The sequence below is a fragment of the Gallinula chloropus genome, assembly GCF_964237585.1.
Source record: "Gallinula chloropus genome assembly, chromosome: 3".
NCBI classification, from domain to species: Eukaryota; Metazoa; Chordata; class Aves; order Gruiformes; family Rallidae; genus Gallinula; species Gallinula chloropus.
This window is the reverse complement of record NC_140087.1, coordinates 11,558,947-11,576,859: the sequence shown is the minus strand read 5'-3', so window position 1 is coordinate 11,576,859 and position 17,913 is coordinate 11,558,947. Positions and strand designations below refer to the sequence as shown.

The 17,913-nt window shown below is 40.9% G+C and overlaps 1 protein-coding gene across 1 annotated transcript in view; it reads left to right on the top strand.

Moving 5' to 3' along the window:
* Nucleotides 1–17,913, top strand: part of AFG1L (AFG1 like ATPase) — a gene marked incomplete at both ends in the record, with an annotated part of 63,527 nt that overhangs the window by 40,105 nt on the left and 5,509 nt on the right. The window contains 3 exons of the mRNA XM_084261012.1: nt 1,453–1,535; nt 4,812–4,882; nt 5,139–5,239. Of these exons, the coding sequence (XP_084117138.1) occupies nt 1,453–1,535; nt 4,812–4,882; nt 5,139–5,239 (255 nt within the window). The remainder of the gene's footprint in view (nt 1–1,452; nt 1,536–4,811; nt 4,883–5,138; nt 5,240–17,913) is intronic.

Here is a 17,913-nt window from a genome sequence, read left to right as displayed (position 1 = left end):
ACTCTTCTTTTTTCAGCTGTATATCTTTGCAGAGAAGTTGGAGGTTTAAAATAGGTGTAGAGCATTTGGTAATAGTCGAGGGCAAAAAATTAGTGCAATGAGTCATCACAGTCACTCCTGCAGATATTTGTACGTCCTATGCAACACATTTGTTCAAAAGGGCCATTGTTCCTTAAATCACTGATGATAGTTCTTCTAAAATTTAAGGGCTTTTTATATTTCCTGCGATGTAGTTGCTATAAATGAGATCTGACATTTCCATTTTTGCTATTTGAATGGCCTCAAGGAGGCTGTGAAGAAATTGACGCAGCGAATCTCAAATGCTTAATGAGAGTATGGAAGATAAACTAATAGTTCATAGCCCAGTGAGCAAGCAGAGCCACTTAGTAGATTCCAGCAATCCAAAGAATTTTAATGGTGTTGAATTACCTATAAACCCCCCAAGTTTTATTGCTTTAATTAAATTGTTGATAGAGGTGTGTTTTTTGACAGTGTTAAACCTTTTCCTCCCTCTCTTTTATAGCCTTTTTAGCTTATAAGTATATAGCGTGGAAAAGTTGTGTATGTTGGCAGTAGTAATAACAGATGAGCAGAGCTATTCCCTTTCCCAGAGGGAATTTTGATCCCCCTGAAGGTTAGTGAGACTTCTGCTCTCAGTTTCAGGCCTTGAATCAAAAAATCACCCTTTAGTACAGCTGGCTTGAAGTTTTCTAGCAGAAGCAATTATTGTGAGTACTCAGGGACATCTGTATCACACTTGGAATCCTACAGGTTCTTCAAAGGGGAAAAAAGGAGGGGATGCTTTTCTGAGTCACTTCAGGCATCACTAAAAGGAAACAAAGTCTTTTCAATATATTTGTTTATTCCCCTTTATGTGTTGGTCCGTTTTGCAGGAAGGTTTAGTGTGGTTCATATATTTGATGTTTGACTCATAAAATTTTTAATCTTAGTAGAAGGAAAATTGTTTCTTAGCTTGTAAAGTAGGAGTACTTTCAGTTGTCTCTTGCTAGAATGTGGTTGTGGTCTTTCCAACTGTTATTTCTCCTAATTTTCTGTTTCTAAATGTATATTCTTTAATGTGAAAATAGTTATTTTTACACCTCTCCTCCCAACAAATCACCATCCAGAGAGAACGAGCAATGTCCACCCTCATTTCACCCCCTGTGCTTCCAATCTACAGTATAAATCTTCTAGCTGAAGGACTTCTTTGAAAATGGTTACTTTCTTGTATTGAATAAGCGAATGATTTCCAGCTTATTTCTTTGCTTTGATAATTGTAAAGGAGGCCTAAATCTTGTGATCTTGAATTTCAGTTTGGCAGATGATATTCCTGCTGATAGTTTATCACAGCAGTGTGTCTCTCTCTTCTCAGGCAGACAATAATAAATACAGCTTTGGCTTGAGGAAAGCTATTCTTTTTATTTATTTATTTATTTATTTTTCTCTCTGTAGAAATACTGCAGCACAGTCCAGCTTGATTCTGGAATAGACTACAGGAAACGAGTGCTTCCTGCTGCTGGGAAACTCTACTACCTGTAAGTTTATCTATGATGTGGTATTTCCCCTCCTTTTCCTTCTTATTAGTCAATAATTTCCTAGTCAATGGGAAATGAAAAATGTATAGTAGAATTAGCAGGGTGTGACTTTTTCTTTCTTTGCCTTCTGGTCCATTTTGTTCAGCAAACCGCCTTCCATTATGCCTTGATATTAACTTCATTAAACTACATTTTCAGTATCCACAGTAGCATCATTTATAATGTGTGACTGAATAAAAACTAATTAGATTTTTTGGGGAGGTGTGGTGTTTGGAGAACTGAAGTGACAGATGGTTAGAAAGTAATGAATATCCTCTTGTAAGAGATTGCACAATTCTCTTATAATAGAAGAACATCCTTATTGTATTTAAGTAATTAAGTATTTATAGAAATCCAGTGACAAGGATTCATTTAATGTTGGGTGTTTCCAGTGCTGTGGATTAAAAAAAAAAATCAACCCAACCCAACACCCTCCTATTTTGACAGATTGTTTCTGTTTATCATGGCAAAATTTCTTTAGCACTTTATATTTGCAAATAAATATATTTAAAAATACTTTCACAGTTGTGTTTATGCTTGCAGCATGTGTCTGCTTAACAAAAACATCCTCTTTTTTTTTTTTAGCATGTTTTGGAACCTTTGCATTGCAGACAGTTTTCTGTCTCGTATTTGCTCTTGCAGTATTGTTTAATCAACAACAACCTGAGCAAGGCAGCCACTGATAACTTTAAAGCCATTGCATCTTTCAAGACAATATATGATGTTGAATTAAAAATCATGTTTCTGTGAGGAAAGTTGCAGCATTTCCATCGATGTGAGGTATTTGAAACAAAGTGTGTCCACATCACCTGTATAACAAAAGCTGGAGTTTGGTAGTTGTGTGTCTGGAGGGAGGAGCAGTGCTCAGTAGAATCACCACAGGTACCTCTTTCTGCTTCTGGAAGGAAATGACAGAATTTTGTATACAGAAGGCAGGTCAAATGCAGATTCTGTTTTGTGTCTGTAGGAAGTCAAGGGAAAGTAACTCTGGTTCTGTGTTCTTGCCTGGAGCCGCCACTGTTCTCGCGGTGTGGCTCACCGTGGCCCCTGTTCCCGTGTCTGCGTCGCTGTCCCTGCTCACAGCTCTGCGTGTCGGGTTCCTCGCACCCCGCGACGTCCTGTGTGGAGAGCGTCTGCCATACTCTTGTCTCACTGTCCATACTCTGAAGAAATATGCACCACGTGTGTGGTTTCTAGAGGGTAGTCAGCTACACATAGTACCCATAGCATCAGCTCTTGGAGGAGAAGAAATAGGAGCAAGTCCCAGGAGTAGTGCCCAACCAGAGTATTTCATGGTGTTCTGCTGTAAAACTTGTCATCAAGCGCATGGCAGAGACAGGTGACGAGTCTGTGTCCTGCTCACTCATTGGCAGGTGTTGGTTACCTCTAGAACTTGTGTAAATCATTAGGAAGCAGGAATAAAATAATCCTGTAGCTGCCAGTGGAAAAAGATGCTTACTTCATCTTCCTGTGGGAGTCTCATTCATTCCTCTGTTCAAACTTGTTAATTGGAGCTTCTATCTTAGTATGCGGGGACTTGTTAGTTTGCTTTAAGTTTAGGTACTATACAGTATTTTGCTCCAAGTTTCTGATCTTTAGGTACCAGCATTGTCCCCAAAATAAAATGTTCTTGTCCAACATGTTTACATTCCCCCATTAGTGGTTATAGTATCATTGTCACATTTTAAAAAGAATCCTCTTTGCGCTTCGTGATTTGCACAGTCTTTTCTTCATTTAAAACAGGCAACTGAAGGTTGCTTAGACCTGCTTCATACTCTTCTGCAGGCAATCAGTGTAACACCATTACAAGATTCCTGATCAAAGCAGCTTCCTTGACCTTAGTCTCAGGTGTCTGTTTTCAGAAAAACTTCCTTGGCAGTTGGGTGCAAGTATCCACCTAGGCATCATATCCCCTGGTTTTCTTGGAGCCTTTACATCAAACATTTTGGTAGCTGTATGGATGCACATGTGTACTCTCTCTGATAGACGTCCACGCTCTTCCTCCTCTTTTATGGCACTCCTCTGGTTTTGTCTGTTCCTTTTCATTGGTCTACAGTTTTTTCAGAGGAAAGTGGCACATAAATATCAATGAAAGAAATTTCTTTTTTTGAAGTTACAATTTTATGTCGTCTCCTAGTCAGAAAAAAAATGTTGAAGTGTTTGAAATGGTACTTGCAGAAGTTTGTGAGGTGTTTTTAAGCTTGAGCTCAAAAGTAGTTACTTCAGTTCTGCTCTTGAAGTTTTTAAGGTGTTAAAGGCCTAATGAACAGGAAAGTAATTGTGTAGCATGTTGATCATCACTTGTCATTTAGAGGAAGCCTAGAACTGTGTGAAGCAATGCAACTTGAGTGCATGCACATCTATAGAAGTAGACTTCTCACACCAAATGAGTGTGTATAAACTTCAGTGAAGAGTTATATATCCTAGCTGAAGTTTATTCTCTTCCGTAGCATTAATTCTTGGCTTTCAAACTCAGCTAGAAATATGACCTTTGAGACAGAAACACAGAAAAGTTGGGCCTCTAACCCATTCAGTGACAAGAAAACCATCTCTGGTCAGACTGATTTATAGTTCTTATGGCAACAAGAAAATGAACATAGACTTTACTTCAGCTGTCAGCACAGATGTTTCTCATTTCCACTGTCCATGGTTGATCTTTTCCCAGGTAGTATTGGGAAAAGAGAGGGGAAAACTGATAAAATTACTAATGGAGAGATCATGCTGGTATCTTGAATTTCACAGTTTAATTTTGCTAATTGTTTGATCAATACAATCAGTTGACTTGATTTCTCCCCCCACTCCTCCCCACCCCCCTCAAATCTGCTCCAATATTTAATTTCACAAAGTCCCCTCTCAGAAATTTCAAAGGATACTTCTTTAGGTGCTTGACTGCCTTGCCTTGTCTATTTGCTCTTATTTTGCATGCAAGATAGAGCCAGAAGCCTTTTTTCTCATTGTGTGCACATAGTGTTAATGGATCTGCACTGCCTGTATTGCCTCATTACTGGAAACAGCTCAAAACACAGAAGTCTTTCAGTGTATGCAAATAAGGCAGAATCATCTACCTGAGAGTTAATATTCTCTACTTTTAAGTGTATTCTAAATCTAATGTTTGTATTTAGAGCATAACATCCTGTTCTCTTTTTTATGGGCAAAAAGCTAAGCAGGCTCAGGCAGCTGTTTGATGTTGGCTTCAAGTGTTATTAATTTCATATTCTATTATTCTTTTCACTGTAGCACAAGTGAAGCTGATGTGGAGGCTGTCATGGATAAGTTGTTTGATGAGCTGGCTCAGAAACAAAATGATTGTACGTAAGTTAATTTCTCTTGAAAGAGAATACATTTAGAACACAATGCCCAATCTCCACTGACCAATTAATAAGTTCCATTGCTGTATATGGGTTGATGCCACACTCAAGTGGCAGTCATTGTATCAGCATTTTGTCTAATTTATGTGTTGAATCATGTGCTATTATTCATCAAGCTATGCATTTCCTATCTGTAAGAGATGAATTTTATAGTAATTATCCAGAGAAGATTGAGTCTTTGTTCATGTTCCCATAGTAACTAGACCAAGGATTCTAAAAGTGCAAGGCAGAGAGCTGAGGCTGAATAAAGCGTGTGGAACCATTGCAGACTTCACGTTTGAAGAGCTGTGCGACAGAGTGAGTACCCAGGCAAATCTAGACCAGTTAACGCTCAGACTTTTCACAGCTGAAAAAAAACCCACCCCACACCTGAAACACACAAATTCGTTGTTTTCCCAAGTCATACTAAATTAAAAAGACTTTTTTTAACTTGGCAGAAAGATTTTGAATGTAACAGGGGAGGAAAAAAAAAAAACCATCTCCCCAAGGGAGCAATAATAATTTTCTCTTTAATGGTACAGTAAATTGACTCTGAAATATATCATGGATTGTCTTCAAAAATCCTGATACAGTCTGTGCCTCATTGCTGGAATATTAGTAGCCACAACATGCTGGTATGTAAATAGCATTCAAATACTGTTTTTTAACTCTGGGGTTTAAATTCCTACTCAAGCAAAAGAGTAGTAACCCTGGCACCACTCAAGTAAAGCTGTTCTTGTGCATGTAGTTGTGATGAACTGTAAAAGGGCTTCTCAGGACTTCTCAAAAATTTGCCAAATTTTGCTAAATACAACCTGTTTACCTCTGCTAAACATGTGGGCAGTGATTCCTGAAAAACTTTCTTTGTATATGACCTCCAGTGGGTACCTGAGAAGTTGTGCTGTACTTTGGTGACCTCCCTGCCAACACCTGTAGTTACCATTAAACGATCACAACTGTAAGCTGGGCCCAGAGCACCTTTGGTTCAGGGAAGATGCTGACTGGACTTTTGGTTGTAACACTGAAGTTTTCACTTCCTTGCAGCTGCTAACTTGGTAGCTAGTTGGACAGAACTTCCTTTTGCTGATGGTGTTTCAGACATTTGGTTTAGGCTTTGTTGGTTTTTAGTTTCAGACAAAACTGGTTAGCTGTCTGTGAGAATGGAGGCATGGCATGGGTACAACAGCTGGCTCTTCACTAAAAGTTTGAGACCTTTTTTCTTCATCGGGCATCTTAATGTATCAGGAGACTATGCTGTCAACACTTGTGAAGTTCTTTTGTCCAGTAAATGCCTGATGCACTTAAATGAGGTGTTAAGTTGTTTCTGAGGAGAAGTACTCTGGTTGCTCACAGGGCAGCGGCCTTACTTGGGCTCAAAAGGTTTTGTTCCTATTGAAGAACTATATGGGGTTTAGACCATCTTGGCATAATGGAGCTGGGTGCTTGGTCTGCGCTCAGAACAAGCATCCTTACAAAATGATTAACGTCATTTAACAGTATTGTTCTTTCTGTGGTCAGCCAGGACTTGGGAAGCCAAGCTATCCCAATTCAGATACCTTCTGCAGAGGTGCTATGGTAGTGTCTAATGGGATAATCACATGCTTAAAACTAAAACAGCATGGCAGGCAGTAAGTGTTTGTCTATAACAGCTTCCTCGGTCATCACCCATTTTCTTTGCCTCCATTTGCTTCTGCCTTTAACTGCTACAGACAGTTCTGTGTCTGGCCATGAGTTTTCTCTTCGAATCACTAATGTACCTCCGCAAATATTACGCTAGTGTAATGGTAAGGTGGCATCACTGTGCTCATTTCATAGGTAAAGAAGTATAGTCATGAGCTTCAGAACTGTTCATTAAATTTGGCTTGAGTTGTCTCTAAAATGCCTTTTTTTCCCCCACAAACATAAAATGTATAGCTCTTCATAGCGATAGTAAAAAATTCCCATCAGTATGAGCTGCATTTAAGACCTTGCCTGCCCTGTTGGTGTTAAAATCCGCTAAAAGGCAAAAGAAAAACTCAGTTGTCAGACCATGAAGCCATGTTCTTTTTTTTTTTGTCATGAAATCTTTTCACTTTTCAATGGAAAAATCTGTATGTGCAGTATCTTTTTTTTTTTTTTTTAATGGTCATTCCCACTGGTGCCACAAAAGAAACAAGTGTTCAGAAGAGTGCACTGGTGGTTTGTAGCAAAAACCCACCCCAAACAACCCAAAGTGAGGAGGCACTTAACATGACAGGAAGTATAAAGTCATTCAAGCAAGCTGGCTAAAAGTGGGAATGATTTGTAGAGGGATGAAGTAGAAATCTGCAGGAGACCTAGCTACAAGGCATTTGGTACTGCTTGTGGCGCTAAATGGCAGGTGAGTTGACAGGCATCATGAGTGCAGCTATTAAGAACAAGGAAACCAGGAGGCTGAGAAAGGCGGAATGAAAAGGAACATCCATGAAATTTGTTGGATTTGACCGGAGTGAGTCTGCAGGTTTCTTTGTGTGGCACGTGGGGACAAAATCCTGTGGGAAGGCAGGTTGTGCCAGGAGCCACAGGGCAGGGAAATTCTCAGTAATGGGGGAAAACGGGATGTAATTGGTATTACTGAAACCTTGTGGGGCAATTCAGAAAATGAGAATGTGGAATCGGTGCTTACAGCCTACTTAAGGACAGAGTGGCTGTAAGAGGTGGAGGACAGTATGCAACATTAAAGACACTGGTACCTGCCTTAAAGTTAATTAATACAAGGATCTTGAATACATATCAATCAGTCTGCTAATTAACAAGCCCGAGAGGGTAGTACTCATGGGGTCTGTTGCAAATAGGGAATGAGGTGCATTGCTTCTTGAGCACTTGGCTATAAAAAGCATATAAAGAAAAAAAATACCATTGTATGGGAAGCTTATGCTGTAATGCAGAAAATGGTGAAATGTAATTAGCCTGAAAATTGCAAATTACCATTTTCTAGCATAAAATGTACTACATCCAGTACGAGGTTGTTTGGTTTGAGCTGCTTTATGGGAGCTTACAGGGATGGATTAATCTAGAAATGTGTTGTGTAGGGGTAACCTTCTCCATGATTTTCTAACCTTCAGTGTAACCAAAGTTCACTTCTGAGGAGTGAAATTACATATTTGAATGCTCAGGAAGAGTAATTTTCAAAAGTGAAAGGGAAGTATGACCAAAACTCACTGGAAAGGGAAGTGTAACAAGCAGCAACAAAAAAAAAAAAAGGAACAAGAAGGACTTTTTGAGGAAGAAGGCATGCACAGAACCTATGTCCTGTGTCACTGCCAAGATTGAATCTAATAATATAGAATGAATGGCAATTAGTTACAAAGTGCAGGAAAACTAGAGAGAAAATAAAGGTCACGGGCTAATACCATCTCTGCTTGGCTACAATACTCATTAAGTAAAGTGGGAGCTTTGTTGTGGTGTGTATTATCTGAATGTTATTGGCTTATTCATAGTTGGAGATGGGTGAACTTTTAATAGTGATGTGGAAAAAGGAAAAGCTTTTGAAAAAAATACTTGTTCTAGGTGAAGAAGAAAATACTGTTTCACTAAAGGATAATGAAATAATTTTCAATCTGTTAATGGCATGTTATAAATAGCCTGCAATACATTTTGAATCATTAGTGTCCTGGAAAACTAGGCATAAGATCTCTGACTGGCTTTTTATTTTTGGTAAGTTCTGGAGCGCAAGGGAAATTATACAGCCCCAGAAGAAAGACGGTGACGGGTATAACTGCAGGCTGTGAGTCAGATTTTAGTCCAGAAAGGGTAATGGAGAAGTTGCTTCTGGATTCACCCAGTGGATAGCTAGAGAATGGAAATTTAAATTAATTCCAGTCTCACTGTTATTGTGGAAAAGTTGGGTTTTGCAGATACTGTTCTTACTAAGAAATTGGCATTACGCGGTGTCAAGAAAGTGTTTGTTAAATGGGATTGATAAATTCATTAACTTATAAAAAAATTAATTATTACTGAAGGGTTGCTGTCGAGTGTAGCATTTCTAATGACCTTATTTCTATACTAAGCCCAGTACAATCAGTTTTTTTCCCCAGCAGTTCTGAATATAACATAAATGCTAATACAGATTTGCTGCAAATACAGTGATATGTGTATGGTGGAGGAGAAGGGGGAGAATGTAGTGTCTGGTCTATTTCTTAACAGAACTGATTTTTAGGGAGGAGGGAAAGGGTTTGCTTTGGCTTTTTAAAAATTGAACCAAGGACAACATTTCACAGGCTTCACAAGACATGCATAAGGTGTTTCCTTGATACCAAGCAACCACTCTTCCAGATTTGGCATTGACACCCACAGCATGGAAACACTGTAGTTTTTCACTGAGCCTCTGCTAAAGGCAAGCGTGGACTGGAGGAACAAGGCCTAGAATAGCCTTGCTCACAGAAAGGCAGCAAATGACCAAAACTCTTAGAAATAAATACTCTTTGGCACACGCAGACATGTTGGTGTGAAGCCAGTTTGACACATCCTTTCAGAATGGGAACGTTTCAAGATGTAAACTAGTTTAGTAATGGCAGGTGGGTATCAGCCTGTTTACACTTCTGTTTGCATGTTTCCCATCTAGTAAAGGTAGAGGGGTGTGTGTGTGAAAAAGATTACATTGTCAACATCTTCTGACAGAACAACTCAAAACATAACCTGAATTGATTTAGTTAATAGAATTAACTTTGGTTAAACTTATTTCCTCTGTTACATTGGGTTCATAATTCCCAAAACATAATTTAATTTATGGTAGAGGGGTAAGTGAGTGTAATGAAGGGCATCAGCTGTTTTGGGAAGTTATTTTGCATTACACTGAATTGTTGCAATACTATCTTGGAGTTGCAATATTATTTTTCAGAGTTTTCTGAAAATGGCATCTGCCACTGCTTGTGTGGTTCTCCATAACAGCTGTGGAGTGAGTGGACAACATTGTATCCCCCATTAGGTGATTTGATTCCTTTGGCAATCCATAACCTGTACTAGTTCTGGAAAGAAGAATTTTAGTTTTGCAAGATACAGTGTGTGAAAGGATGGATGCTCTTGTTATGTTGGAGAAATAACTTATCACACAAATGACTTTGCTTTCACATCATCACACCAGTATGTCTTCTGGTCTGGTGTTGGGTAACTGTTATAGCACAGAACAGAGGGGTAAATGTCCAGACCTAAAACTCTACTTATATTTGTTTTGTATAGGATTAAGGAGACAGGTTTGAAATTGCTCAGGCAATTACTTAGTAACTTCTGTAATCCAATATTTCATATGAACAGTCTGGAAAACTTTTTGAAATGTTTCCTTTGAAATAAAGTTTTAAAATCTGTTTTAAAGGGAAATATCGAAACACTTTGGTATCACAGGATTTCATGAAATATCATCCAGAATATGTGGAAACAGCAAATCAGCAATTGGTAACTTTATACCAATTGAAACCTCTTCTAGCTTTAAGTAGAACTTTCAAAATAGCTGCTCTTGTAATTAATACCCAAAGACCTTGAGAGATGGCCGGTGCCTTTTTAGTCTTTCTTGTTTTCTGTGTTAGCATCCAATCTTTTTGTGTCAGGCATGTAAGGATCAAGCATATATTTCTGTATAAAATAATGCTTCAGGTGTTGGTAACTACCAGTTGTCCATTAACATTCATAAAAACAAAATAGAGAGAATGTATTGTGTGCAGCACTGATGTGACCTGCAGTTTGACTTGGTAGAACACATCTTGTTACATTCTTGTGTGCATCAACTTCTCAATCAGTTTCCCAGTTGAGGAAAATCCCAAGTTTTAGGTAATTTAGTTAATCTCAAATTCATGCACTGTCATGCTTTACTGTCTATGGGAAAAGTGGGAAACTCAGAAATCCTGGGTGAGAGGATAGGGGACTGTTGTAGTTGCTTTAGAGCAAAATAAGCCGTTGTACAGGGCTGACACAGCGGGGTTGTGTGGCAGCGTGGCACATGGTAGCGTTTGTCATGGCGTGAGAATGGTCACCCCCTCGCTAGAATGGAGTCCTCTAAGAGTGCCTCTCCAGTGTGATCATCATTTGTCAAGATGTTTGTCATCACCCCATCTTTTCTCAGTCCCCCTGAAATGCACAGAGGGAGACAGAGAAGGCTGGGAGAGGCCAGAGCAGACAACTGACCTATAGGGCCCGAATTTTTATGCTAATGTCAACTTCCCCCTTTCTTTGTGGCCTTAATTTCCTGATAGTTTCTCCACCTATACAAGGAGGGATAAATTTACCAATGGAGTTACATTGTTGCAAATGGTAATTAGTTAATTTTTTCGCTGAGTTGGTGTCAGAATGGGAGGCTGCCACAGTGGTGGGTTCGAAGGAGCTGGTTCTGGACAAGCAAATAGAGGTCATAATTGTCCTTGACAAGTTCTAGAAGGCTTGGTGGATGGTCGGGTCTGATAACTTGAACTCAACAAGGTATTTATATAAAGGTATTGGGTTTTTTCCCCTTTAGCCCTTTCTCAGCAGTTGGATGCATTTCTGAAAATCAGATTTAAATGGTTCTTAAACCCACATCTACATAACTTCATTTTAAAGTCTTAATATCACCAAGTAGCACTTCGTGCAAGTTTCACTGCCCCATGCAAGTAGTTTCATTTCTGTGTTTACCCACAAAGGTCGGTGATCACTGCGCCCTGGGAAAGGCACCCCCACCCCTCTGCTTTCCTCGCTTCCCTTCCAGGGTTTACTTGTAAAACCTGGCAGCTGCGCCGGCTCGGATCTTGAGCCGGTGTAAGCGATTTGGGACAGCAGCGTACCTTTCGTACGCGGATGTTCCGCAGGTGCCGAGGGAGGCAGGACCCGGAGCCTCCCCTCCCTCCCTCCCTCCCTCCCTTCGGGAGCCCTCCCGCCGCGGTGCGCAGCCCCGCTGCCCTCTGCTGGCCGCGCCGGCGGCCGGGCCCCGCACCCGCCTCCTCCCCAGCGCGGCTGGGATTCCTTCCTGCCTCTTTTCCTTCCTTCTTCCCAGCTGCCCAGCGCCGCTCGACCTGGTGCCTTGGGAAAGCAGAGCTGGGAAACTGATTTCGCGGGTGGGTAGATGAAAGGGCCTCCTGGCACGTTGAATGCGAAAGGTTTAACGTAGGTTTGTCGCAGATGGGATAGATCAGAGGGATGCACTTCACTCTGAAGAGAGAGGCAATAATGTGTTTATTGATATAAACCAAAAGGGTGTAACGGCGTTTGGTAATACACGCGACAGTGACTAAGATTCAATGGTAAGGTAATCTTGATTAATTAGTGCACAGAGAACAGGGTCAGATGAATCTATCAGGGAGACCCCTCCGGATTCAGTCTTAGTCCCAGACTTGGTCAATGGTTTATGTCTAAAGGATTATATATACAATCAGTCCTTTCTGTTTCTTAGCTAAGATCACAAATGTTAGTGCACTTATTCCCAACTCACCAAGGATCTGTTGCGGATCGGTCACGGCAAGGATTCTCTCGACCCCGAGGAGTAACCTTGAGAGGCGTCCCTTTCAAGGGGAGATCCTGCTGTGCAGCCCGCTGTCGTCTCAGGAGAGCTCAAAGGGCTCTGGGGCTGCTCATTATTTATGGAATAAGATGACTGGCTTATAGTCATATTTACATACCCACATATACGCCAGTGGACACTGACCAGTGTTTGGCAGGCACATTAGCATAGATAACCCTTGGCTATTGTGTTGTTATCTGTCTTCCTGAACTGTGAGACAGATGCAGAAATGATAATCAGCACCAATGGTTATCAATCAATCCATGTAAACAGGATAAACAGGAAACATAGAGGCAATGGGGGAAGCATACCCTCACAAGGTTCGCGAACAAGAAGTCACTGGTGCCTGGGAAGGTGTCTCAGCCTTACCGTATGCATGTCCTGTGTCTGTATTCATCCTAGGCCGCTGTGCCTGGCCACTGTTGGGGGTGTGGGGCTATGTGAGTCCATTCTTGAAGTAGTTTACACAATGTCACATTTTCACTTTGAGCTGGGAAAGAGCAAAGGAATTTGGGTTACTAACCATTAGCAAACATGCCGCAGCATAACAAAGGTGAGAAAATGCATTTAATATCTACAGAGGGTTGTAATGTGTTATCTTACTGTGATCCCCCCACTCTCCTGAAGCTATTTAGTGTTTCTGTGGTGGGAAAAATATGGTGTTTGTGCAGATTACCAAAAAAGTGGCAGTGAAGTTCTGTTAGGTTGCTGTTTGCAGTAAGTACGCTGTCCAGGTGAGAAGGAAGATGTGCTTCCTGACTTCAACACCTTGCATTTCAAAATGAAAGATGGAACTAAGCTTTAAGAAATGAGAAACCAAAACCAAACAAAAAAATTACCATTTTCAAAGGCAACAAGTGATTTACAATTGCCAGTGTCTGTCTTTAAGTCAATTGAATGACTCCCCTACATGGTGACACCACTCAGCTGCATTTGCAGTTTAATGATTCCGCATCGTTTTGAGGGAATTACCTTCATTAAAAACTGCTGCATGTATCCACGTTGTAATTTGGTGTTGTCTTTAGGTTGTAGGATTGTTTGGTGTAGATGTAAATAAACATACCATGGGGCTTGCTTGGAAGTGAATGCTATTTCCAGTAACTCCATAAAATCATAGTTTTCCATAGTTTGATTTTGATCTTAGCTCTGTTCCCAGCAGGAGATCAGCTTTTGCAGGGTAAGCTCTGGATGAAAGTCTGTCTTTCATTAGCTACATTTGCTTTAAGAATTTAATCAGTTTCTCTACACCCAGGAAAAAAAAAAGCAAAAAAAAAAAAAAAAAAGCTCCCTTATCTAACTTGCAAGTGTTGTAAAATACACTGAAGAAACTTATTTTAGGTGGAAATATTATAATGTAGTGATATTGCTAGCTGAGCCTCCTTTCTGTTTTGTACCTTATTTTACGTGTATCGGGGCTTAATTTTAGAAAGCACCTCAGGGAAAGCTTCTTTAACCTCAAGGCTTTAGATCCTCTACTTTTTAGACCAGGGAACACACAAAGACAAGATTTTTGATGCTGTTTGTCTTTTAAATTCAGTTTCTTGTTTCTTAAATGCCTGAGTGTACTTTTCTCTTTTAAAGCTTTGTGGCCATGGTTTGAAAGCTTGGTGGGAAGTGCCAGTATTTAAATAGACCTGCAGGTACAGTGACAGGCAAACCCAGTTCCTGTAGTTCCTGGGTTCTTTTTAAAACTTAAAAAAATGACAAGATCACTTGCCTTGTGATCTAGAAGCTTATTTAAGGGGAACTTACACATAATTTTGGTGGATTTCTTACAGCCCTTTGTTTTACCTGCTTCTTATACCTGTTGAAACTGTTTTTAGGCTGGTTTCTGCAGCTTTGTACAGTAAGCAAACTTCTTCTTTCAAGCCTTAAGTATTGTTGGAGACCTTTTCATTGACAAATGCTGTACTTTGGAGTTGGAACTGGAGATACAGCAGTGAGGGCTCTGGGAGCAGAAACATGCCTTTGGCTGTCAGACCAGCCTGTATCCAGCTTTGACCGGCTGATAGGTCTTTGAGGCATCTGTGGTGGGCTGACCCTGGCTGGAGGCCAGATGCCCGCCAAAGCTGCTGTCACACCCCTCCTCAGCTGGACAGAAGCGGGAAGAAGATATAATGAAAGGCTCGTGGGTCAAGATGAGGACAGGAGGAGACACTCAGCAATTATTGCCCATGGGCAGAACAGACTCAACTAGGGGAAATCAGTTTGTTGCCAATCACATCAGTGTTGGTTAATGAGAAATAAAACCAAATCTTAAATACTGCCTTTACCTTCTTCTCTGGCTTAAATTCCACTTTTTTTCTGCCTCCTCCTCCTGAGCAGCACAGGTGGATGGACACTGGGGGTTCTGGTCAGTTCCTTATCCTGCCATTACCCCTTGTCCTATCACTCCATGCCCTTGTAACTAGCCCCTCTCCATCTCCCCTGTAGGTTCCTTTAGGTACTGGAAGGCTGCTGTAAGGTCTCCCCAGCTGAACAAGCCCAACTCTCTCAGCCTGTCCTCACAGGAGATGTGTCCCAGGCCCCTGGTCATCTTTGTGGCCCTCCTCTGCGTTACATGATATTGTAATTACATAGTCTCATATGGCTCAACACTGCTCTGCATAACTGGTTTCTGTCACAGTGGGCATCAGAGGCATGATACTATTATTATTTAAAAAACCCAACCCCACAAAACCCAGAAACACTCAACCAAAGCCCCACCTTTTCCCTGCTGCTAATTGTAATGTTAGTTTTCTGGATATTCTTTTTGAGGCACTGGGGCCTAGACTGCCGTAGCCACGACTCTAACTGAAGCCAGTGGGCAGTGTGCTTTGCAGTGTTCCTTGAAACCTGAAAAATAACTTCCAGGTGTCCTTAACCTGAACATCAAGAGCCCACGTATGCTTGATACTTTAATTTTTCCATCCTCCATTTGTCAAATGGAGATAGCATCACCTCCTTGGTTCACAGCCATAGCTGTGGGGATGCACTGATAGCTGCAGGTGAAGTACCTGGCTGTTGTGGTAACAAAAGCCACAGAAGAACCGAATCATTCTTCTTCCACACAAGCATTTGGGAAGTCGGTGAAGGATGAGCTCTGGCAACACACCAGAAGTGAGGGCAAACCACTTACTGCCCAGTGTGCATTAGAACCGCTGCCGCACGTGCTGGCAGGGCAAGGGCCCTGCAGGAAGGGGAGGCTTAGTCAGTATAAGCCAAGACTGTAGGATGTGTGGGAGAGAGAAAAATGAGGGGTGTGCAGGTGAGCTGTCTAGCAGCGTTTTTAAAGTGTAGCTTTCATCTGGCTGTGTGGTTACTGCTGGAAACATAACTGGTCTGTTTATTTTTGGGGTCTTCCAATGTAGGAACTTAACCATACATTAAATATATTTAAAAAGAAACTAATGAATCCATTAGTGAATGTTTTAACAAACAGGTGGTCTGGCGTCGGGTAGTGTTCAGATAACTTAAAATGATGGTTTTAAAGTTGTGGGCCAACTCAGTGCTGAGTTAGGGAACTCCAAAACAAACCCACATGTTAATCTTGCCTCAGTATGTCCTCAGTATGATCTTTAATTACACAGTGATGTGCCTTTTTTTTTTTGCCACCAAACGACAAGAAATGGCATTCTTTAAGTTCTCAGTTTATTAATAGTGCTTTAAACAAACTTCTCATCTTTGCCTGTGACTTACCGAGGTTTCCAACAGATTTGCACTGCCATCAGTGTCTTAATTAACAAAATTAGCCGTGCCCTATCTATCTAACCTTTTAATCTAAACTTCAAGATGCAGCTGCAGCGTGGATCATGCCTTAGGTTTTCCTCTTCCATTCTTGAATTATGATTGTGAAACGTTACCCCACTGCTCTGCTGGAAACAACAGGAAGAGCTGTTTCCTGTAAATTTTTGTGATGGCTTAATGTCTTAAGTTGTAAATGTTATCTGGTCTTAAGCTGTATTTTGGTTTTAGGAAGTTTTGGAGCGTTGGAGTGTCTGCACTGAATTGTAGGTACTGTCAATCATAACTCTTCAGGATATTATTGGAACTGGCCCAGGAGTATCTTCCAATGTAAACAACAATAAATTTTCTCTTGAGATGAAACGTCTTTTTTTTCTAGCATATGTAAAGCATTCTGTATCCTTCAGACAATCTCTAAAAGATGAGCTACTTTGTCATTGATGAGTCAACAAAGAAGAAGGATGCTTTAGTCTTTAATTAAATGGCATATGTAATAGAAACAGGAGACGACTAACTTTTAAAACAGTCCACAGAGAGCTCCAAATAATAAACATCCTACTTGAACCGAGATGATGATAGCTGCAAATGCATTAAGTAGACAGAGAAACAAAAACAAATGAAAGTGAGAACATAGCCAAGCAGGCTGAAGTGGAGTAAACACTTTGTCAGGAGGGTAACCCATGTTAGTGCTAATGCATTTTGCATTAGGATGATGCCTATAAAATAACTGACTCCTGGCATCAGAGTTAACGACAAAAATCTGCAACAGTTTTGCCTTACATACACATCCAGGAACAACAATGCCATAAGAAAGGGTCTCATCTGTTAATGTGGTAATGCTTTTTTTTTTTTTTTTAAATAATAGTATTGCAGCATGTGAAAGAATTGGGAACAAATGGTGAGGATTGTTACGTAAATGTGTTATGGTTCTGAATTTGATCGATAATTGATGAGACAGAGAAAGATCAGACGGCACCAGAAACACACACGGAATCGAGTTGTTATTTTTAGAAGGTTGTTCAGAGCATCAGATTGATCAGGCTAAAATTTTAAGAAGATTACATGTGTTCATGTCAAAGTCAGGAGGATTTGTAGCTTCATTAGCATCTTCAGAGGAAGGAATGTCTCCCTGCCTGCTGCTGGCTCAAATGAAACACTTTCTGTGACTGGTTGTGGTTCATAAAACAAATTTCCACCCGGGGGGGTTGTGTAGAGGACAGGGATAAGTGTCTAAAATTGTTTGCCACTTGCAGTGTCATCTTGTCTCAAGCCTGTGTTGTTGGCTGTCAGGACCTAGCCAGTACTGGCACAAGGTGAGGAAAAAGGGCCTGAAGGCAATACTGTAGAGTTGAGGGGAGAGCAGTTGTCTCCTGAAACAGCAGAAATCCACTTCTCAGTGGAGCTTCTGTGCTTGGACTGCAGAGCCAGACTCTCTAGCAGTGGTGTAATCTGGCCTGGTGTAACCTGTGACTCGCTCTGGTGTGCCACAGTCAGTATGTGGGTGCTTGTGCCAGCCAGTTTTGCAAGGGCATCAGGCTTCGGAGAAAGGGATTTAAGAGGCTGCCCCTGCATCAGGACTCCTGCGTTCGGAGTGTTCTGAGTGTGGCTGGAGAGTTAGAAAAGTGCTGAAGCAACTGCAAGCAACATGGAAATTGGGCCACTACCAAGATCAGAGGAATACAAAAAGGGATTTAAACTGTCCCTGGAGTGTTTGTAAATTTGGTGGTTGTTCCTTCTTTTTACAGGAAGTAGAGTAAGGCAGAAATTAAGGCAGAAAGAAATTGAAGGA